The sequence below is a fragment of the Parasteatoda tepidariorum genome, chromosome 4 (assembly GCF_043381705.1).
Source record: "Parasteatoda tepidariorum isolate YZ-2023 chromosome 4, CAS_Ptep_4.0, whole genome shotgun sequence".
NCBI classification, from domain to species: domain Eukaryota; kingdom Metazoa; phylum Arthropoda; class Arachnida; order Araneae; family Theridiidae; genus Parasteatoda; species Parasteatoda tepidariorum.
The window spans coordinates 860,588-884,205 of NC_092207.1; the positions used below are offsets into that span (position 1 = coordinate 860,588).

The window sequence follows — 23,618 nt, forward strand, 5'->3', positions numbered from 1 at the left end:
AATTTTTTTCTGCAAAGCTCTAAGAAATTAACACTAAGCATTTAGAATTTCTTTGAAAACACAATTATAGATTTGGCATCTTGGAGCAATTACTGAAAGGCTGTCAAATGATTTAACTCTTGACAGGCCAACATAAAGTTGTCCATGAATAAAAACTTGTTTAGACAATATTAAACTGATTTTCTTAAAAGTCTGACCTTGTGACTTATTTATATTCATGGAGAAGGCCAGCCTACTAATTGAGTTTAAACTAAATATTATCATGTTTTTAAGGCATGAATCTGAATCGAACAACCTGATAATGCTGACTCTGGTTATTGTTTCAGTTTTTAAAAGCGCTATATGTTGAGCCACCTGAGCTAGATTTGGCATGTGCAAATTTATTGCAATTAATATCTTTACCATAAAATATTTTACTTTTATCAAAGTTTTTCTTCCACCTAAAGGGAAACAAAAATCTTAGTCTTCACTTAATTAGTCACAACACGGGCTTATTATAATGTATATATATGTAGCGTTTAAATAATTTAAATAATTCTTTGCAATTATTACCTTGTATTTACATTTAGTTCTTTAAATCTCCAATATTTTATTATTGCTCATTTACGAATATTGATAGTCTTATGATTTTTTTTTAAAAAATATCGATATTGCACATTTAATTTACTTGCACTAATCTAATTGCACATTTAATTTACTTACAATGTGGCAATTCCATGGTTTTTTGACATTTCGGCAATTATTGCCACTGATTGACATACTTTTGGAAATCTCTCAATTGATATTTTGTCTTCCGAAGTTAAAATTGCATATTTAAAACATTTCTGACACAGTCAACTTCTGTCCATCGTTTCACAAATCCATGTTGTGTTCTGATTTTTTTTTTTTTTTACAGTTTTGGATATTAATTTATTCACGATTTGTAATGATCCCGATATATTTTAGTCAATATGAGGAATTTAGCACTTAAGCACATTTACTTTGTGATGCAATGAAACCATTGATTTTTTTTAGCAGTCACTGTTAGATTTCCACAAGTTTTTAAAATCAGATATTTGTGACTATAACAAGCAAGCTGCGAAATGAAGCATGCTTTCAAGTTACTCTTATTTGCATGATCATTGATTATTTTAATAGTTACCTGTCATGAATTTCACTATTTTTTTTAATGAGATGGTTTACAAAACATGAAAAAGGAAATTAGCCCATTTTCTAGTCACAAAGAGAGAATAACGGCCACAATGAAAGAGGATGTATTTTTTTTTCGTACATAAATGAAAAAATCCTTACATTAACTGGAAAACTTCTATAATTGAATTCTATTCATGGAAAACTTTAAAAGAAATGTCTTTCCTACATATGTCACTAAAATCATACGCATTGGCATACTTCCTTGCATTTAAAAATAGCTGTACTAATTTTATTGTTTAACTGTATGGAATTCTAATGAGTTTCATTCAAAGGAATTGAACTGAAAGCATCTGGTTCAAAAAATTATAACTTATATATCATGAAATTTCAAACTAACACGTTGTGCTATGCTTTGCATTCATGTACAGACAGCATAATTTTTCCTCTTTTAGAACTGACTTGATATAAAATTTTATACTTTTAGATAATTTATTCTTAATGCAATATTTTGTTATTTCTTACTTTCTCTATTTTCCAAATTTATTTCTTTGGTCTTAGCTTTTTAATCTATGTTGAATCTATTTACGAATATTAGTTTAGTTTTTTTTTAAATGTAATTTCATTATATACTATCATAGGATAAATAAGCTAATTGGTTTTTAAGTGTTATTGACAGGGTTGGCAAGATTTTGCCACAAGTGGAAAAAACCATGGTAAATACCGGTAAAAACCGTCCTGGCAAAAACAGGTTTTTGCCAAGCAAATTGGCAAAAAGTGGCAAAAACCTATATTTTCCAAGATGAGAGGACAAAAACACATTTTTGATACAAAATTATTCCTAAAATTGAAATATATACTATGAATATAAATAATTACAGAAAAATTAACAAAATTATTATTAAATCATAATTAAATGATAATGTAATAATATATCATTTTAGTAGTTTAAAACATTATTGATTGGAAAATTTGTGATTATTCTCTTTTTTCCAGTGAAATGAACTTATTTTAAATTAATATAACTATAATTTAAAGCATAAAATATCTATCAACATGTGTAGTTAATTATTGTACAAATAATAATTTTTTATAATAAATAATAATATTATACAAATAATAATATTTATTTATTTGTAAAAAAACATTTATTTTAGGATTCTAAAATGAAAAGAGATCAAAAACTTTCAATCTTTTAAAAATTATTACCTTTATATTAATTATTAATATGTTAAAAATAATTTTTTCATGTAATGTATCAAAATTATTATTCCTTATGATTGATTTAAATTTGTTTCAAGTATTTTGTAATAATATTTAATCAGCAATTTAGATAATTTGGTTTTTGCCGGTTTTTACCAGTTTTTGCCGGTTTTTACCAGGTTTTTGCCACTGTCCTGGCAAAAACCCCTTTTTGCCGGCAAAAACTCCAACCCTGGTTATTGATGATAATTAATAATTTTCTTATGCGTAGCATAACATTAATTATGTAATAGAATAGTTCACTTTTATATAAAATTTGTCAACTATATTAAGTTTTCGAGCTACATATTTCGTGAAAATGTAGATACAATTAGACATCATTTCAAAAAATACAAAAATAACATTTTAAGAAGTACTTTGTGAAACTAACATTTTTCCTTAAGTTGAATTTTTGAAGTTATCACTAAAACGTAGTAAATTTGGCCTGGACATACCCCTGAAGATGCACCCTTCATTTATATTAAACACACACATGCACACCTTTATTAATATATGAAAGCGTATGTAAAAGAAAAATGCATCTCTCATTAGCTTTGGAAAAGCACCAGATTTTGAGCCGTAAAAAGGTAGGTAAATGCTATTATTGCTAATTAAATTTTAATTTATGGCTGTAAAATGTTCATTTGGTGTAAAGCTTGAATAAAGGGATTAATATTATAAATTAGGATCCCTTTCAGCAACAAAATAAGCTTTGAAAGATCTAAATCCTATATCTCGTGGAATCACGGAGGCAGCAAAATTGTTGGTGCCTGTCAGCGTTTAATATACAAATTTAAATAGATTACAAGAAAATTACTCGTATAATGAAAAAGTAAACAAAGATGACTTACTTGATTTTTATGTGAAATATTAGGATGTTCTTGATATAAGTTCTTCTGTATAACGGGAAGAGAATCTAAATCAAATGTAGCTTTGCGCATACCTTCTCCATACTGTTTTTTTTGGCCATAGCTACCATTCCGGTTAAACCTGTCACCTCCATTTCTGAAGTTGCCAGAATTTCCATCATTACTTCTATTATATCCTCCTCCTCCTTCACTGTTTCTAAAGCCTCCATTACTACTTCCTCTTCCCCTGTTAAATCCCCCACCTCTATTTTTGTAATCACCACTATAAATCAATAAAGAAATATTACAAAAATATAGAATTTTTAAAAATTATAAAACAAATTATAAAGACAAAAGAGAAATGTCATAGACATCATAATACACCACTCTACCGTACATCATAGCATCAGTAATTTGATTAGTTTTTTATTCAATGATAAAGAAAGTTTAAACAATTTAGTTTTATACTTCAATTCTTGTTTGATCACATATTGAAATTTAAGTAACACAAGAAAGGAACCATTAGAAAAGCTCTTTAAAATATGCTCAGTCATAATAAAAAAATTTGATTAAAAGAATAGTTGATAAAAGAAAAACAGAAAAAATCGTTATAAGTAATGTAATTAAAATATACAGTTGAAAATCAATTGCCTATGTTACAAGTTATCAATCTTAACATACTAGTAAAAAGAGAGAATAAAAAAATGTCTATCAAAAATGCTTTTATATGCTACATTACAATAAAAGCAGAAAACAGCAAAAAGTAAATTTTTTAAACATAATGTGCCAAAAAAACTACATTATAAAAAATTATATAATGATGTGACTTTTAAACAAATCAGCAGTTCAACATTCATGGTTCAATATAAAGCATAAGAAGTGGTGGAATGGTTCAGTATAATCTTATTTCATTAACCTTCTGAAATATAAATTAGCAAGCCATGTGCAAGTCTTAATGTAGAAACTTAATGCAAGTCTAAATGCAGTAGACATAAATGAACCATTTCTAGTACATATAGCAAAAAAATTTTTTAGTTTATCCTTTATTAAATCTATTATTTTATTCAGAGATGAAAGTACCAGTTAGCAAAAAAAGCTGAATTCTACATAATTGCAATCAAACATTATGAAATTAATAAATGTATGGAGCTTAAAAAGCAGAGTAAAAGCTGAAAACTTTCATGCCTGTATATTACTCTACATTATATCTCTTCCAATTCTAAAAGAAAACTCTTCAGAANTGAAATTAATAAATGTATGGAGCTTAAAAAGCTTTGAAAAAAGTTAAATTCAGAGTAAAAGCTGAAAACTTTCATGCCTGTATATTACTCTACATTATATCTCTTCCAATTCTAAAAGAAAACTCTTTAGAAAATAAATTTTCGTAAAAAATATAATGTTCTGTAAACAGACCAATCCTGGATAGTAACAAATTATTCATCACATTCCTACTCACAGAGTTCACACTAAATTTTAACAATTACGAAACAAATATGGATATCGCCTGGACAATTTGATGAGAATCACTGGATATATTTTTTTAGAAAATCTATCAAACAATACTCCCAATAATCTAAATTTATACGAACTTAGACTGAATCTAATCCATAAATTATGGTTTTTTAAACAATTTTTTGTTAGAATCACTACTACAGTAAATAAATTATTTTCTGAAATTTAGAAAACGCAGTTTACATTACAATTAATAAACTATACATAAAACAAAAAGTAAATGCGATTTGATAAAGTTTATTATTTCCGTATAATTGAGTTCGAAATGAGATTTCATGACATGAATTAATCAGATTCGAATAATTCTACCTCTGTTTTCGAATAACTGTAATATCTTATTAATTTAAATAATAGAGAGGACATCTTTTTCAAATTAATAAGAATTTTAATAAATTATGAAAAAATTTAAACGTGTTAGGGCTATTCATATTAACACTAGACATACAAATTAACTAAAATCTATACAGAAAATTTAATTTACTTACTTTCCTCGATTAAATGAACGTCCACGATTCATAATATTAGTTTATTAACTTACTTTGACCTTAAAATAATTCTTAAAAATGGCTTAATTTTAACACTACAATTAATTTAGTGCAAGCCGCAGAAATGAAAAGACACAAAAGGAACAATTTTTATCTTGTTGTTGCCAAACTCATAATAAAAATTTGCAAAACTTTTTACAACTGTGTAGTCAGATTTTTTTTCCCAGACGGTGCAGGTGGCGTAGAGCAGAAATCTCTCACTATGGCAATACTGAAGCATTTTTGATCAGCCTGCCTAAGGGATGTTGACCACTTTGATCAGTCTACGTATTGACCGAGTGTGTGCGGTATCGGTGCACTTCTTACCCTGTTAACAATATACCAACTTCGAAATTTAAACCTAAATAATAATTTGCAAAATGAACTTAATGCTGATTTACGGTGCTTGTTGTAATTCATTTACGTCGCACTAGAGCTGCACAATGGGCTATTGGCGAGGGTCTGGGAAACTTCCCTAAGGATGATCCGAAGACATGCCATCACAATTTTGATCCTCTGCAGAGGGGATGGCACCTCCGCTTCGGTAGCCCGGCAACCTGCGCGCGAGGTCAAGCACTTTACGGTAGCACAGTTTAACGAGAACCCATACCGCACACCCTCAGTCCCTACGCAGACTGATCCAAGTGTTCACCCACCCGCACACTGACCGCAGCCAGTGATGCTTAACTTCGGTGATCTGCTGGGAACCGTGTCTTAACGATCAGTCCAATGCGGTACTTACGCTGCTTGAAAAATATGCTTAAACTAATCTATGATGGTGAGAAAAAAAAACAGTAATAATCAAGTAAAATAATGGGACAAATCAGAACTGTAAAAAAGGGAGTTATTTTTTCGAAATCAAGCAACCATGTCACCTTTTTAACAATTGACGATCGCAACACTCGAATACGCCATCTGGGGAGAGACTGGTTTCATGCCTTTTAGCCCTTCTCCCTTCCCTCTCCTCCTCTTTTCAGTTGTATAGGAATGTTCTTCTCTTTTCTTAATATTTTTCCTTTTTATATAATAAAAATATTTTTTAAAATTTCCGTGATACTTCTCTTTTTTAATGTAGTTTTCATGTCTACGCCACCTGCAGCCCATTTCGATCGCCAATACATTTCCAAAAGAAACAGCAAATTAAATTGGAAGAATCCGCAAGCTTGCTGTAATGCTAACCCAAAATAAAGCAAACTGCAATATTTTACACAAATATAGCAACAAAAAAAAACTTAATACACTCAAAACATGACAAATCTTACACTTTATTTATGCTGTGGTCCCGCAGTGAACTGATCGTTAAGACATGGTTCCCAGCAGATCACCGAAGTCAAGCATCACTGGCTGCGGTCAGTGTGCGGGTGGGTGACCACTTGGATCAGTCTGATTAGGGAACGAGGGGGCGCGGTATTGGTCCTCGTTAAACTGTTCTATCGTAAAGTGCTCGACTTCGCGTGCAGGTCGTCGGGCTACCGAAGCGGGGGTGCTATCCCTTCTGCGGAGGATAAAAATTGTGATGGCAGGTCTTCGGATCATCCTCAGGAATGTTTCTCAGACAGTCGCCAATTGCCCATAGTGCAGCTATAGTGCGACGTAAATTAACAAATCAAATCAATTTATGCTGTGATATTAATTTTAGTAAATTTGTTTTAGAATCATGACCTGTAAGAATTTATAAATTGCAGTAAACTCTTATGAATTGTAAAATTACGCTTAAATTTAAATACCAATCACAGCAGTACTTCATAGAATATTAATCCTGTTCAAATATCGCTCGTAAGTATGAATGTTGTTTTCAATTGCCAATCAAAACGGGCTACGCATGCTTTCACCCATAGCGTGTGGAGAGTCATAGAAGAAGGAAGTACGCTAGTTTATGTCTTGATTTTCAAATAGATCAAAATATTTTAAGTTAAGAAACTATGTGGAACTGAAAACTACATAAAGCATAGTTCTAAAAAAAATGTCCTGGAAATTTTAAAAAACATTTTTAACAATTAATTGCGAAAAATATTAAGAAAAGGAAAAATATCGTGATACATTTCTATATGACAGAAAGGAGGAGGGGAGTGAAGGATCTAAGGCAGGAAATCAGTTTTCATCCCAGATGGCCATAGCGTATTGTTTTAGTTATTTAGAGATGTATTGTTAAAAAAATTTACATAGTTTGCTAGATTTCGAATGAACTCGTTTCTTCGGCAGTTCTGATATTTGGTCTCTTTTCACTTGGTTATTACTTCTTGTTCAGGGTACAAAACGTGCGCCATCATACGTTAGTGTTAGCATATTGTTCAAGAAGCAAGATTAAGTTCATTTCACAAATTATCATTTAGGCTTATATTTGGAAGTTGGTATAATGTTCACAAGGTACGAAATGTTTTATAACAATTCTTTTTTTCAAATGACAGGTTTTCGAATGACGATTCCTATAACGATTCTTCTTTTAAACACAAATAATGTATCAGGTAATAAATGCGCGTAAACAAGAAATACTACTCAAGAGAGTCTCAAAGCACAATGATCACGTTGTGAGCCTAATGGCTTCAAAACAAGCAAGCAATAATCCGGAAATACAGGCAGTCAAAAGCTCGCAGCTCTTCCAAGTGTAGAAAACAACATCCATAACATAATTCTGAATCTTTTCTGGTTAAGGAAAACTTGTCATTGCTTATATTCAGTCAACCATCAATTGAAAACATCATCAATAGAACACCGTAGTCAAGCATCACTGGCTGCTGTCAGTAAATGGGTGAGTGACCACTTTGATTAGTTTGCGTAGGGACCGAGGGTGCGTGATATCTTTCCTCGTTAATCTGTTTTACAGCAAAGTGCTCGACTTCGTACGTAGGTTGTCAGGCTACCAAAGCAGGGGAGTCATCCCTTCTGTAGAAAATCGAAATTGTGATGTCATGTCTTCGGATTATCCTCAGGGATGTTTCCCAGACCGTCGCCAAAAGCCCATTGTGTAGTTCTGAGAGATGTAAATAAAATACCTACCTACCATTTAAAACACTATACAATTTCAAAATTTTTTTAACATTTATTTCCGTTAATCTTTACAAGGAAATAGTAAAAATATTTTTATTGCAGCAGTACCAAACAACTACCACTGAAAAAACGACGAAAATTCTCTTCTTACTGAATTTCACGTTTTCCGCTGTAACTGTAGTTGTTTTACGATTAAGTGGAAGTGGATGTTGTTTACAATTTAACAATTCGCAAACACGAAATAGTAATTGCTCTGTTCAGGATAATAATTTTAAATACATTACTTTAATAAAAATCAGCTATGGCTAAAAAATTAAGAGGATGTGGTACGGAACGGGTTATGAAAAAATTGCAAATAAATATGGAATTAGGACAATATTATGAAGCCCATCAAATGTATCGAACTCTTTATTTTAGGTAAGAAGGAGCCAATTTAGTTTGATAACCAAAGTTTTGTGTGTCAAGATTTCGGTGTTTTTCAATATTTTTAATTATTCGAAACGAAAAGTTGTCATTTAGTTTTCTTTGCCGAAACTAATTCTAACTTGAAATATTTTTTGGAAGTTATAGGATAGCAATAAATTACAAGTGTTGTTTCCAAGTTATTACTAGTATATTTGATTTAAACAGAGATTTAAGAAAATAAATCACTTTGATGTGCAGCTATCTATATTACATCTAAACAAGATACAAAGAATTATTGAGATACGAAAAATAAATATTATAGTTTTGTTATCGCCCCATATTTGCAAAACACATCAATAATTTTGATTACATGTGTAGATTTTCTTATGTAGTTATTCTACGTTTCTCATTTTACCAATAGTTTTCTAATTCGAATAGCTCAACCCAAGTGGAAGAAACTCTTCTCTATAAAGAAATATCAAGTTTTAAATTACTATTTTAAACATTTTATAAATTCAATCTAGTTAAAATAATTGTTGCAAATGTTTTAATAAACTATTTTTAAATAAGTGATAATAATATATCAATAAGTGGAAGGAGAAATACATTTTAAGAATTTTTTGAGAAAATAAAAACAAACTTTCTCTCACTGTATTACTTAAAGGAGCATAGAACTTTATTTAATAATTTTAAAGAGTTTTTAAAATTCCATAATCAAAGCAGTGGAACACCGACTTTAAGTTGTCCATTTTGTAATTTATTCTGCTTTTTACATCATTTTCTGCTGACTCAAATGTCCACTGGTTTTTGTTGGTTCAGTTATTGTTTTGTTCAGGTATTGCTTTTTTCGATTGCTGTAGATTCCAAGGTTTTTTAAATTTATATATTTTTTGTTGCAATGATGGCTTGCAAAGTGTGAAAAAGGAGGAATATGTAATTTTTTTCAATATTTATATATTTTTAATGTGTTGATGAGAAAAGAAATTTATTAAATAAAAATTTCTCACTTTAAATTTTTATGCAAGTTACTTTTGTGGCCGAAAATGACAATCTTTGACTTATGTGCAAAAAAAAATAAGTACAAAAAAAAAAACTGAACTTTGAGAATTTTTTTTTTCTTCTTCCACCTGTCTGTTAAAACTCTGCGATTAGACAAACGTATGAAAGTCTAAATAGATTTAAAAAAAATATCCAAATCATAAAAAAAAATATCAGTGTAGTTAATTTCGGTCCAAATTTATATCTTAACTTAAACTTAAGGTAAATACGGATAACGACTTTGCATGTGCTTATCACTTCAAATTTAACGTGAAAATTCACTGCTAACTATCTTCCTCCTCTCCTGATCACGTTAATGTGTGCACACAAGTTCAATCCAAACCCCACATCTGCAGTTATTATTGTTTCTCGAAAAACAGATGAAAATGTGTAATTTTTTTAAGTCTTTTTTTAGAACAGATAGTAAATAAAACTAATTGAAAATAATCTATTGTTTAGTTATAGTTCTTTAAGAGAACATTTCATATTCATTCTCATAATAGCGAATATCTCAGTTTAGATATCTCCATGGATTTATCTGCTTCATTTAGATATTTGTTTTTATTAATTCGTGTCTGCTAAGCTAAAATGAATCTGTAGTGCCACATTAATTAAGCCCAGGGTTAGGTTTTTGGACGTCCTAAACTGGTTTTGGACAGGACACGTGGGTTTTACTGTCTTAAACTGGATAAAACTGTCCTAAACTGGGTAAAACTGTCCTAAACTGTCTTAAAGTGTCCAAAACCTTGGAACTTTGGTAAATGATAAAAATTCTATTGGTGTAACCATTGTACACATAATAATTACATGTATCAATAAATATTTGATATTTTTTATACAATTTACTATAACTTATTAAAAGAAAATAATATAATATAATAGGAAAAGGTTTATAATTTTTGTAAGTATTTGTAGCTCCACAATTCATTGAACAACAAAAGTGAATACCTAATCATTTAAATATAAGTATGCTTTTAATATTAATAAATAATATTTTTGCATAAGGATAAATATGTCAATATTAAAAAATAATAATTTTTCTTTAAAAAAATACTTAATTTGTTCAAAAATTAACCTTTTATTTTTCACAATATTTTTTTAAAAAAATGTTATAATTTCTGCATTACAGGATGATAAAAAAGACGTCTATTTTTTAAAAGAATTGTTTTTAAATATAAATTTATTAGTTTAAATTGAAAATACAAAATAACTGAAAAATGTATTAACAGTTTTGAAGGGCATAACATCAGTTTCAGTTACTGACACTGGTGATGTATCACCACTATGCTAAAAGAATTGAACATGAATGAAATAAAAGTATTCTTGAATAGTACTATAGATAAATAAACCTGTTTATGACGAACCAAGCACTTAGTCCCTAATATTTTAACCTGTATGGCAAGGCCAAACTTCAGTTATGTACTATTGAATGAGAGGACCAATTGAACTTGATTACTGATTAATCTTCCTTTGTTTAAATTGAAGAGTCAAACAATATTAATAAAACATTATACTTTTAAAAACAAATATTCTCTAGTATATTTAATTATCAAAAAAACAAACAAATATTCTCTAGTACAGTAGGGAACCGATTATCCGGAACGATCGTGACCATGGCTATTCTGGATAACTGATTTTTCCGGTTTTCTTAATCACTACAAAAAGTAATTTTTTTATTGTTAAACCCAACTAAAAAAAATTATATATTTGGAAGTAATCTTAAAAAGAAGAAAAAATGATGAAGTAATACACTAATGAGTATTTCCAAAATGATGGTAAGATAAAAATCTTTCAAAAAAGAAAGAAAAATCCTGAAATCTTATGAGGGAAATTTTTTTTTTTAAAAATAGCGGGAAAATGTATCGAATTTCGTTCCGGTTTTTGTGGTTTTCTGTTTTCCGGATAACGGGTTCTGTACTGTATGTTTAATTATCAATATGTTATTAGTTCTATGTTTATTTTACCTCTTAAATATTGTTTAGATAAAATTGTGACATAATTTGAGTAAAGGGGTTTTTGGACTGTTTAAGACAGTTTTGGACAAAGGGGTTTTGGAGAGGACGGTTTAAACCAGGGTTTAAACTGTGGATTAATCCATTTTGTCCTAAACCTTGCCAACCCCGAAAGCCTGCTACCTACTGCCTTTGTTGTTAATCTAAATTTGTGCTAAGGCTGCCTGTTGTAATTTGCTCATTTTTTAAATTGTTTTTTGTCAGAGTTGGCATTTGATTTCGCCGGGTTGCCACTCCACAGGCTGAATAGGGAAAACATGGAAAATACAGGGAATTTAAAAATCACCTAAAATAACAGAGAATTTTGAGTTTTTTTTCTTCAGAAACTGGGAAAATACAGGGAATTTTGTTTGTTTCTGATTTTTGTCGTATGAAAAACGGTAACCACTCCAAGTGCAATCTATGGGATATTTAAGGATGATATTTCAGCTATATTAAACTAGTCACATGGATATAGCATTTTCTATAGCATTATTTGTTTTAAGTAATGTTCAGCTATCTTTTTTTTTCTTAAGGTTTTTCAGCAATTATAACTAGTATCAGGATTGGCATTTTGCCGGCAGAAACTGGTTTTTGCCATGCCAGTGGTAGAAACTGGTTATAACCGTTAAAAACCGGCAAAAATTGGCAGAAACTAAAAAAACTTCTATATTAGTTCCAGTAATTGCTTAATGACATTTTGAAGTAAACTGAAAAATTTTAACTCCATGTAACTGTAACAAACTTTTTAATTCATTATTTGTAAATATATATTATTTTGTTCATATTAAATATAAAGAGTGCAGAATATCAAATATTTATATAAAATGAAGAATAAAGTAATGTAATAATAAATATAAGTGCTAGAATTAGGGTTTCCGCTACGGTAGCTTTTTTCGCAAAATGCGAAAAGACCCCTCAAAAATGCTAAAATTCAACAAAGCATTTTCGCATTTTTGCTAAAGGATTTTACTAAATTCCATTTAAAAAAAAGCTTCCGCGAAAAGCCATGACACTAACATCCATGAAAAAAACTTGATCAAACAAGGAGAAAAAATCTAAATATCTTTCGCAAGAAGAACCATGACGCTAGCGTTCACGAAAAAAACGTGATCAAACGANCTGTAACAAACTTTTTAATTCGTTATATGTAAATATATATTTTGTTTATATTAAATATAAGGAATGCAGTATATCAAATATTTATATAAAATGGAGAATAAAGTAATGTAATAATAAATATAAATACTAAAATTTTCGTTTATTGTATTAAATTCTGAAATTCAGTAATTATCATTTAACTCTTAACATAACTGAATAGAGTTATTTTTAAATAGTTTTTTTCTTTTCAAGACATAATTTGCATGGCAACAATCCAACTATTATAACAGTCACAGTTTGAATCTTTTGTGGATGGCAATGCCTACTGGTTCTGCTGGATTTGAGAGAATCTTCTCAAATTTCTCGTCCGTGCATAGCGAATTGAGAAATTGTTTAGGTTTAGAAGCGGCATCAGAACTTGTCTTTTGTTATATATTACTGCAGAGTGCAAACAATGTAATATTTGATTTTGAATGGTGATAATTTTGTAAATAAATTGTACTTTGTTTAACATTTAATTGTTTTTTCTATGAATCTCAATGTCTTCTATGAGAGCAGACTCTTCTATGTCAATCTCAGTACTTACTTTTGTCATTTTCTAAATTTCTGCCAGTTTCTGCCACAAATGTGGCAGAAAAGGGTTTTTGCCATGTTGGTTTTAACCGGTTTCTACCAGTGTTTTTAACCACCTCGGCAGAAACTTGCTAACCGTGACTTGTATAGTAAGCTGAATGTAACTCCTGCAAGAGCACAGTGATTGTATTTTTCCTCTTAATATATTGTATATTATATGCACAGGGAATTTTTTTTCTCCGGATTTAAGTTGCAATCCTGCCATGTGATAATCCCCGTGGCAGAATCATTGTGAGATTGTCGCATAATGTTAGAGTTCTTGCAGAAATATTTTTTCATTGGAAAGTGAAAAAAAAATTTGCTTTTCTTTTCTACAGAAATTTTAGCAAGATTTAATCTTTTCTCCTTGCTCATTGGAAAGGAAAAAAAAAAAATTGTGATTTTTTTTAAATTCTCATTTGAGAATAATGAAAAATAAAGAATAAATGAAGTAAAAAATTTTGCTTTCCTTTTTTACAGAAATTTTCGAAAGATTTTATCTTTTCTTCTTGCACATTGGAGAAAAAAGTGCTTGTGATTTTTCTATTCTCATTTGAGAATAATGAAAAATATTAATAAAGGAAGTAATAAAATTAGGTTTTCTTTTTTGTAGAAATTTTTGTTCTATTTTTTTCATGTTGTTATTACAACGATTTCCACATAGCTTTTTAAATCCGATATTTTGAATACTATCTTATTTGTTACAATTGAATTTCGACCCTAGAATTCGGCAGTTACTGCTGCCAGGGTTCTTGCTGTCCTAAAATGTCCTAAAAAAGTGCTAAATATTTTTTATTTTGGCGTTTTGAAAATTTTTTTGAGTGATCGGATTCCTTAAATCGGTTTCCCTAAATCCTTAAATTCTGTTGCCTTCAGCTCTCCTGCTGCCTCCATCTTTTTAGAAGATTCTTAGGCTTTGGGGAAAGAAGTTCTTTCTTCTGAGATTTTATGGGCTTTAAAAGTTGTAGAAAGCTACTACTCCTACAATTCTTCCGAAGACACTGGAAAATTATTTAATACAATGTTGCCAGACAGTTCAATAGCACGTCATTTCACCTGCAGTGAATCTAAGTGTGCATATCTCTGTCATTTTGGACTTGCACCTCATTTTAGCATGCTACTTCTGAAGTGCATTGATAATGCCAAGTTTTATACATTGCTTTTTGATGAGTCTTTGAACAAAGTGACACAGCAGAAGCAGTTGGATATACATATCCACTTTTGGAACCCAGATAAGAACATTGTAGAGACGCGATACTTAACATCAGCTTTTCTGGGCCATTCTGTAGCAGATGACCTTTTAGCCTGCTTTTATGCATCAGTCAAAAATGTAGACCTTAAGAAATTATTGCAGATTTCTATGGACGGTCCTGCTGTCAATTGGAAGTTTTATAATAATATTCAAGAAGATTTGTTAAAAGAACATGGTGTTCAATGCAATGCAATAGGAAGTTGTGGGCTTCATATTTTAAATAACGCATTCTACAAAGGTGAATCTGAAACAGAATGGCTCATTGGTTCCATCCTGAGCTCAATCTTCTATCTTTTTAAAGATTCACCCACAAGAAAAGAAGATTTTATTAATCAATCAACTGAGAACAAATTACCACTAAAATTTTGTAACCACCGTTGGCTGGAAAATGCACCTGCAGCTGAAAGAGCAATATTGCTTTGGAATGATCTGAAATCTTATGTGAAAAATGTTGGCAAGTTTAGAAAAGTGAAATGTAAATCCTTTTTAACTTTACAAGAAGCAATAAAAGACAAATTAAATCTTGTTAAGCTGAACTTTTTCTTAAATGTGTCGGAGCTAGTTTCACCTATTTTGATACTGTATCAAGCAGATCGGCTACTTTTACCATTTTTTGCTGCAGATATCCAGGATTTGGTATTACATAGTGTGCAATTATATAACATTCTGAAGCTAGAATCTACAGAAAACTTAAATTCTCTGGAGAAACTGTGCCATTTTAATTGTTGTGATGAAAAGAATTATGTCTCTCTGACAAAAATCAGTGTAGGTTTTAAAGGTGACCAAATTTTAAAGCAGTTGGCCTCAAAAGTTATTTCTGACCGGGATCATATTAATATAAAGAAAGATTGCAGAAAGTTTATCACCAAAATGCTATAAACTATTCTGTTTGAAATGTTGCTTGCATCAATCCAAAATTAATGTCAGAAAACAAAAGCAAGTGAGTTCTAAAAATGAGAAACATATTAAATTACTTAAGTCAAAAATAGAAAATTGAGAAAAAAGATTGTGACAAAATTAAGCTGCAATTTGCATCATGTATAGATTAGTTATGTAATTTTTACTTGATGAATCGTGAAACACTTTATTTGTGTTTTTTTAATATCATGTATAGATTAAGTATGTTATTTTTACTTTACATCAAGTGCTAATTTTTTTTTCTTAGTCCTAAAAAAGTGCTAAAAAAGTCCTAATTTTTTTTGAAATAATTGAGCAAGAACCCTGTGCTGCAGATTACACGATTTTTTAAATACTTTTTTAATGTTATGACGAATTATAAAATGCGAAAAAGGAAATAAGTAGTGTGTTATCTTCCAACAAAATTTGAGAATATTGCCCATAATATTAGAATAAAAGAAAATTACATATTCAATTTAAGAAAAATATTTTATTTGATCCTATTCATTTCTTTTTATTAAGTTAACGCTTTTGTTGCTTTAAATGAGTAACTTGTATATTTGTTATTTTTAAGTTTCTTGTTGAAAGATATTGGTATTAAAAAAGTATGTTGCAGAAATCCCAAAAAATTCCACAGGGCTTTCATATACTAAGTATCTACTGCAATCCTTCATTGCTATTATTTTGTTGTTGCTAATTATTATTTATTTTCTGTAGATATCTTTCTCAGAAGAAATATGAAGAACTTACAACACTTTTGTATGAAGGTTCTGTTTTGTTCTTCACACACAGACAGGTATATTTATTTAAATCAAAGTGAGGTTATATATATCAGTAATATTTACACTATATGTACATTGCACAAACACTTTTGAACTAGAGCTGTATATTTAAAATTCAATTTCTCAGAAACTATTAAAGTGATTTTGGTCAAATTATGAATTTTGCCCTATAAAGTGACATTCTTTAAAATAGTGTAAAAAATTTTATATCTTACTATGTGTGTGTTTTTAACAGGAGTTAAACATCGTGTGTACCATTTTTAAAAAGTGCTTAAAGATGCTTAATTTCGTTTTTTAAAAGCCTTTAAAGGTGCTTTTTTCATTGAGTGTTTTTAAAAAGTGCTTATTCTTCCCTTTTTGAAAATGAGATTTTTCTTTACCTTGTCGATTTTCGCTAGGTATTATGCAAAAGCGTGGTTTTCTCATTGTTCTATTCAATGTTTTCACAATTCATTTCGGCATACTGCTGTTCTGAAGTGTATGATAGGGCCAATCATTTCACATGTTAATGAAATACTTGCAGGTCCGCATGTGTGTATAGTGAGCTGGATTAAGTGAGAATTATTCTTGCATTATCATGTGCAACTCTGCTGCATTTTACAAGATATTCTCAAATTCAGACTTCATTTTCTACCCTCTGAAATCGAACCGTAAAATCTCTGAATAAAATAAAGGATGAAAGGAACAATTTTAGACCCCTCCTCATCCTAAATGTTGTTCAAACATTTAAATTAATCATTCAGTAGAGACATTTATTTTAAAAATTAAATTTTTTCATCGGTTTAGAGCTAGCCTTGTTGGTATGAATTAAACTGCAGATGATTTTAAAGATTGCATTTGTGATATTTGCTTGTTTATGGTTCTTAGTAATCAAAAAGGGAGTTTATTGCTCTTTCTTAGATATTTAGTTATTTTTCTATTTGTTATGTCAGATCAGGATTGGTAAGTTTTTAACAATTGACAGTCATGTAAAAAAAAACCCTTTTTGATGATTGTCAAAAACATAAAATTTAGGTGATAATAATTAGCTCTTATAGATATGAATTATTTGTTAATAAAAACACATAAAATTATGAGTGATCAATTATTTTAATATTAAACTCTCTTTTTATTTTGACAACTACTGTTAACAACCAAAATTTTGATGTAGAAAATATAAAATTATTATGAACAAAAAAGTGTAAAATTGAAATTTATTAAATCTGTTAATTCGCTTAATTGTTGAAAATGAAAATACAAAAATGATCATCTTATACAAAAAACACTTAGCAATCATCTTATCATTTTAACTCTTCCTTTCCTCGTGGCATGCGATTACAAAAAAGTAGTTTTGAATCTCTCTGTACTCCAAGTTCATTTTTCTGTTTTGTATGAATAAGATCTTAACTATTCTTTTGCTTGATGCTCAGCTGCATAGACTAGAATGTTGATGTACTAAAGCTGTCATAGCATAATTAAATAACATGTAATTAGGAAACTTTATTCTAATAAATGTACTAAATAATGATAGTATTTTAATTAACCCTTGAATTGATTGATTGACAAAATTATTAACTCATTTAAACAATATTTTTATGTAAATTGTAATTACAGTTAACTCTCGATACTACGATATCTGAAACAACTACTCCCTCTATTACGATAATGTTTCGCAGTCCCGATGAACTTTCATATAAGTTAATGTTATTCTCCTCTCAATATTGCGATATTCTCTGAAGCAACAAACCCCTGTAAAACGATTTTTTCTCCATTTATTATTAGTTTTCAAACAATGTAAGAAATCTTATTTTATCATCTTTTGCCATTTTTTTATTTATTTTTTCCTGACACGAGAAGACTTACTGCTGACCTCCCCAAGAGTTTTCTTTCTCAGAATTGCCTTCCTTATCTCTTAAGTCACAGATGTAACATTCATGTCTGATTTCATTTCCTTCATATTGAAGGCTGATCATGAGTCATAAATGACCACAAGCATCACATTAACACCTGAGAGAGAATTCTTTCCGCAAAGGGTGGGTGGAGCACCATTCACAAACGAATATCATTTTCGTACTTTGAACTCAATGCATACTTGGTTGGTTGACTTAGCAGTCAGAAGAATGAAATAAAACAAAAATATCGGATTATTTTCAATAAAAACAGTTTTCAGGTGTGTTTTCGATCTTATTTTATTTCAATATTTCTTAATATTTAACCATAATTGACCTATCTGCAAATTAACATATACATTTAATTAACATACTCAACCCTTCTTTATTTTAATTAATAGTTAATGCACATATGACATTAAAATTAAAAGAAAATCTTATTGTGTCCTCAAAGTTCGCATGCCCTCGGTATAACAATATATCCCTCTACAACAATATATTTATTTGGTCCCCAAAATATTGTTGTAGCTAGGTTTTACTGTAGTTTACTTATCAGATAATATATTATCGTCATGATTTATTGGGAATTTTCCTCGAGGCCGTAACATGAAAGCAGGAGTGGAGAAAATTCTCTGAGTATAATATTTCCTCCGAACAGAGTTTTCTTTGGATAAAAATTTTTTAAAAATTCTATCTTTTATTCAATGTACAATAATACTTTTTAAAAAAATATTTTTGGAAAGTATATAGTTGAAAGAAAATGTAAAAATAGAAAGTATATGTAAAAATTAATTTTGCATATAATTCTAGAATTAACGAGCTAATGTGCTAAAAATAATGGAAATCAAAATAAAGTGAAGTAGTAATAACTTATTAAATTAAATGTAAGGTGTTTAGTCTTTTCAGGGTAGTCCCTTCCGAGTGATACGTCTTTTTTGACGTACGTGTCCCTTTCAATGTCTGAAACTTTTTATTTTGAAGATGCAAAAAATGTTTGAANATCATATATTACCCCTAAAATTTACCTAAACTTTTTTGAAAAAAGTTCCTAAAATTACCCTAAAATTTTAAAAAACTTTGATGCTACCCCTGCAAAAGGTTTCTCTTTTATGCAAAAGTTTAGTATATTTTTAGTAAAGTTAAAAAAAAAAACCTGGTAAAATTGAAAAGTCAAATTGCTTTTCATTGTTTTATTTTTCGGTTTACTCGTTTTCTCTATTCTGAAATAAATAAAGAATGTGTTGAGCTTTTTACTTGTAGATGCGAGCTTTCTGTACCTCCCAACTCTGAGCCACCTAATTTTACCCTGATTTGCACCACAGTTTTCTTGTTACGTTTTTTACTTTTTATTTTCTCTGGACTACTAAGGTATTTCTTGTTTTGTTTCTCACCTTTATTTTTTGTTGTTGTCTTTAGGTGTTATATTTCAAATCACTTTTGTTTCTTCTCATTCACGTCTGGGAAGTCTTGAAAATGAGTGCCTATTTTTTAATCATTTGAAACAAGTCAACTGTTATTTTGAATCTATTATATTTTTGGAGCAAATGAAGTTTTTTAATAGAGTAATACATGATATCTTGATTCATGCTAAAATAGCAAATTGTAGTTATATTTCAATTGTTTGAGCCCCAAGTTTTTTGTTTCTACGTTTTGATGTACGCTTCCTTAATATTCCAGAAATTCAGTTTTTTGCTTTATAATGAAAAGATATTTCATAACAGAAAATTTTCATTTTCATGGTAGGATTGATACAGAAGTAGAAAACCTATAGTGTGTTGGCCAAGTTAAAATATTTATCCTTTCTCAAATACATATTATTTGTGAGAGAATATTTAAACACACATAAAAAATATGTAGACTTAATTCTGTTATTCGTCAAAACTAACTTTGAAGAATTTGTTGCTTGGGAAAGGCAAGCCAGAATGAATGACAGAATTGTTTTTTTTTTAAACGTTTAATCAGTCCTTCAATTTTTTTTCTTCTGGTTTATTATTTTTAAATTTTTAGGGCTAAAAAAATTACTTTAAATTTAGTCTAAAGAATGAGCAAAATTATATACTTTTTATATTATTATACTATCCGGTGGTCACAGAAATTCTCAGGAGTTTTGAATTTCTGAGGTCTGTAATGCTTTTCTCTCGTGATTTTCCATGGAAAATGTAAGTTTGATAATGCATTTTAAGTGAGGGGGGATAGTTACTAGAATATAAAGCACTTTAATGGAAAACCTTTTAAAATAGTATGCATTGTAATACAAATTGAATTTTGCTGTTATAGAAATATATTCTTATATTTCAGCACAATAGTGGAGCTGATTTAGCAATCCTTTTAATCAATGTATTAAATGAATCTGAAGTAGCTGTTTGTGATGAATATATGGGTAAGAGGAATTATTGATTTTGTAGGATATCATTATTAAACTTAATTATAATCTTTTTTTCCTTCCATCATTAGAAAAATTAGCCACTCTGTTTTCAATGATGTTGCCAGACTCTCCTGAAAGATCTAACTTCTTAACAACAGCTTTGAAGTGGTCCAGCAAAAATAGTTGTACAGATTCTTTTGGGCATCCCAACTTACACAAGTTAATTGCTAATGCATTATGGAAAGGTGAATTAATATTTTAATAAGATTTTGTGTGTGTTTTTCTTGGTAGTAAACTAATTTGTTACAAATGTAGTTAACTATAGTTTGTCTATGGTAAGAACTCCCCCCACCACAAAGTATGCTGCTATGGAAACAGTAATGACGCATTTCAAGGAGGGGAGCATTTCTTCACTCTGTGGCTAACAGAAGGAAATAGACAGAATGAAAAACTCCTCTTCTCTCTCGAATCTGATCCACAACCTGTTCTCAGCAATGACCCCACACCCCTACTTGAAATAGTTATACCTCGTTTCCATAGTCACTGCCAGGGGTCCAGATGAATGGCTAGGGGAGTTCTTACTTAAGACAAATTATACATAATTAAGTGATTATTCGTGATCATTGATTGATCGCTTTGGTACATACACAAGTTAGTTACAAATACTTAATAGAAATGAAAGTTTTATGAATGGAAATCTTTTGTAATTATATAACTGATTATGTAGCTGATATAATATGGAAATATTTTATATCAATTGAAGAACTTAAATAAAAGATTTGGGACTATAAAAAGTAGACCTCAGAGTATACTACTGCTATGATGAAGATATGTATTGCTCTGTTCATTAATTGAATATAAATGGTAATAATAATGGTTTGGAGATCTTTTTATGATTTGCGGAAACTGAAAGATTCTTAGTAACTATTTTGAAAAAGCTAAGATTCCTTAGCGAAATATTTTATTATTTAACTATGTTTTCCCATTCATTCAACCACAATAATTTTATTAGGATCTGCACACTAATAAAAATTTTTCCTTCCTATTTTTGAAAGTTCATATACATATATACAGACACACACACACATACGTTCATATGTGTTTGTGTTACATATATATATTGTTACATATATATATGTAACATAAAGAGCTTCTATTAATCTTTTTGTGTTATCCTAATTAATTATTATAATCGAAATACTTTCTCCCACTTTTAAATTCACACCCTGTCCTTAAATCTATTTTTGGCTCAACTATGCATTAATTAAAAGCAAGATATTTTTCCCTTTGCACTCTGTGGGAATCATTCGACCTATTTCATAAACCAATAGAAATTTCTAAGATTTCCCTTTTTTCTCGAAATAGAGACATTTACGGATTTTACTTTGCAAGATTTTTCCTAACATATTACAGAGGAGCGCAACTTTTCGTACACACTTTCATGACTGCCTCTGTCTAATAATTAATAAATAAATTTTGTACCCTCCTTCCTGGCCTAAGACCTGTTTTTATCCTTCCACTCGGCAATGACGTGTTTCTACATGTTTTTTTATTTATTTTTAAATTTGCAAGTTTAAAGTCTATTTGGCACCTTGGTTATTGTAGCTGGCGCGGCAGAGCACAATACGGAGATGTCCTCTTATATTTTTTCTTAAAAATAAAAAGGTTAAGAATAGTTTTTGAGTACTTAAAAAGTGCTTAAGAGGTGCTTATTTTTTAAAATTTTTTTCAATCAAAAATTTGGCTACGCAAAGTGTATATGGCATTAATTTATTTTATTAATAGAACATAATCTCTAAATTTCTGATATCTCAGTGAATGAAGGTATTGACTAGTATTGCTTTTTTGCCATGACTGGTTTAAATGGCATATTTTAGAAAATTGAAAAATTCCTGAAAAATTATCTCTGCAATCTATTTGATGCTAAAATTATCTATCATTTGCTATTCATATTGTTTTGATTTATGAAACATATATTATATTTCGAATTACTAAACATATGTTTTGCGATCTTCGAGGCTTGCTTCACATTTCACGTCCATTTGATTTACTCGTAACTCATAGTGATTTGTATACATGCAATTTAAAAATTAAGCATGGTGAATCTATTCACAAAATTTAAAAAATCACGCTTTGCGATTTTCGATCTATTTCAAAGCAAATAAAGTTTGGTAAATCTTAGTTTGTTATCGCCCAAAATATTGTACTACAAAAGATTTAATTATGTTTAAAATACATTCACTGATATTCTGTGGTAAGAAAAAGAAATTGTGTTTTTAAAAACTAAACAGAGAAGCTAAATATTATTTTTCAATTAATTCTAATGTGCTTCATTAAAATTTCCATGTAAAGTTTTACTGGTGCCAGTCTTTTAAAATTGGCAAGTATGCTAATGCCAAATAATTTTTTTCATTACTAATCTTCAGACTGATTTGAACCACAAAGTAGCTCTATGTTTCATTGGTGACTGTGGGCTACCATATTAAAAAATTGCCACAACTTTTAAACAATGTAAAACTTATAAACTTAATATATGCTTCAATGTAATAAAATGTGTATTTTAGCATACTAACTATTATTGAGTAGGTTCTTGAAAGTTATTGAAAAGTACTTGTTTTTTCCCATAAAAATTAAGTAGGAACACTGCAGACCTGCCAACTCTCCTGCTTTTGCCTCAAATCTTCGCACTCAGGCCTTCAGGGTGTTTTCTCCTGCTTTTTCTATTTAGTTCAGGATAGAGGGGGAAAAAAAAACAATTTATGCAATTTCCATCCCAACTTGTGCTTCAGATCATGCTGGGCATTTATTTAGAAAAATTTCCCCAGTAGCATCATCGCTAAAAATTACGGTGTGTGCGAACCAAAACAACAGCAATAACCGATGAAATGGCAAAATCGGAGAGGAAATATATGTTGGATACCATTAGGCAAAATGTTTTTTCACTTTCTATAGATGGCAGTTTTTTTTAAATATTGCTAAATCAGCAACATCTGCAGTTTTAAAACAGTAGCAGTTAAAAAAAAAAAATAAGAAGAAATACATTTATGAAGTATTGTATTCATTAT

The 23,618-nt window shown here is 29.6% G+C and overlaps 2 protein-coding genes across 2 annotated transcripts in view; one reads left to right on the plus strand and one right to left on the minus strand.

Moving 5' to 3' along the window:
- The window catches only part of LOC107440103 (probable ATP-dependent RNA helicase DDX5), a gene marked incomplete in the record, with an annotated part of 31,550 nt that extends 26,170 nt beyond the window's left edge, over positions 1–5,380 (minus strand). The window contains 2 exon segments of the mRNA XM_043054918.2: positions 3,222–3,501; positions 5,216–5,380. Of these exon segments, the coding sequence (XP_042910852.1) occupies positions 3,222–3,501; positions 5,216–5,247 (312 nt within the window).
- A 3,030-nt stretch (positions 5,381–8,410) lies between these two features.
- LOC107440104 (Golgi to ER traffic protein 4 homolog) overlaps positions 8,411–23,618 on the plus strand; it is a 31,520-nt gene continuing 16,312 nt past the window's right edge. The window contains exons 1-4 of the mRNA XM_016052909.4: positions 8,411–8,659; positions 16,256–16,334; positions 20,487–20,568; positions 20,643–20,798. Coding sequence (XP_015908395.1) covers positions 8,544–8,659; positions 16,256–16,334; positions 20,487–20,568; positions 20,643–20,798 — 433 coding nt within the window. The 5' untranslated portion in view covers positions 8,411–8,543. The remainder of the gene's footprint in view (positions 8,660–16,255; positions 16,335–20,486; positions 20,569–20,642; positions 20,799–23,618) is intronic.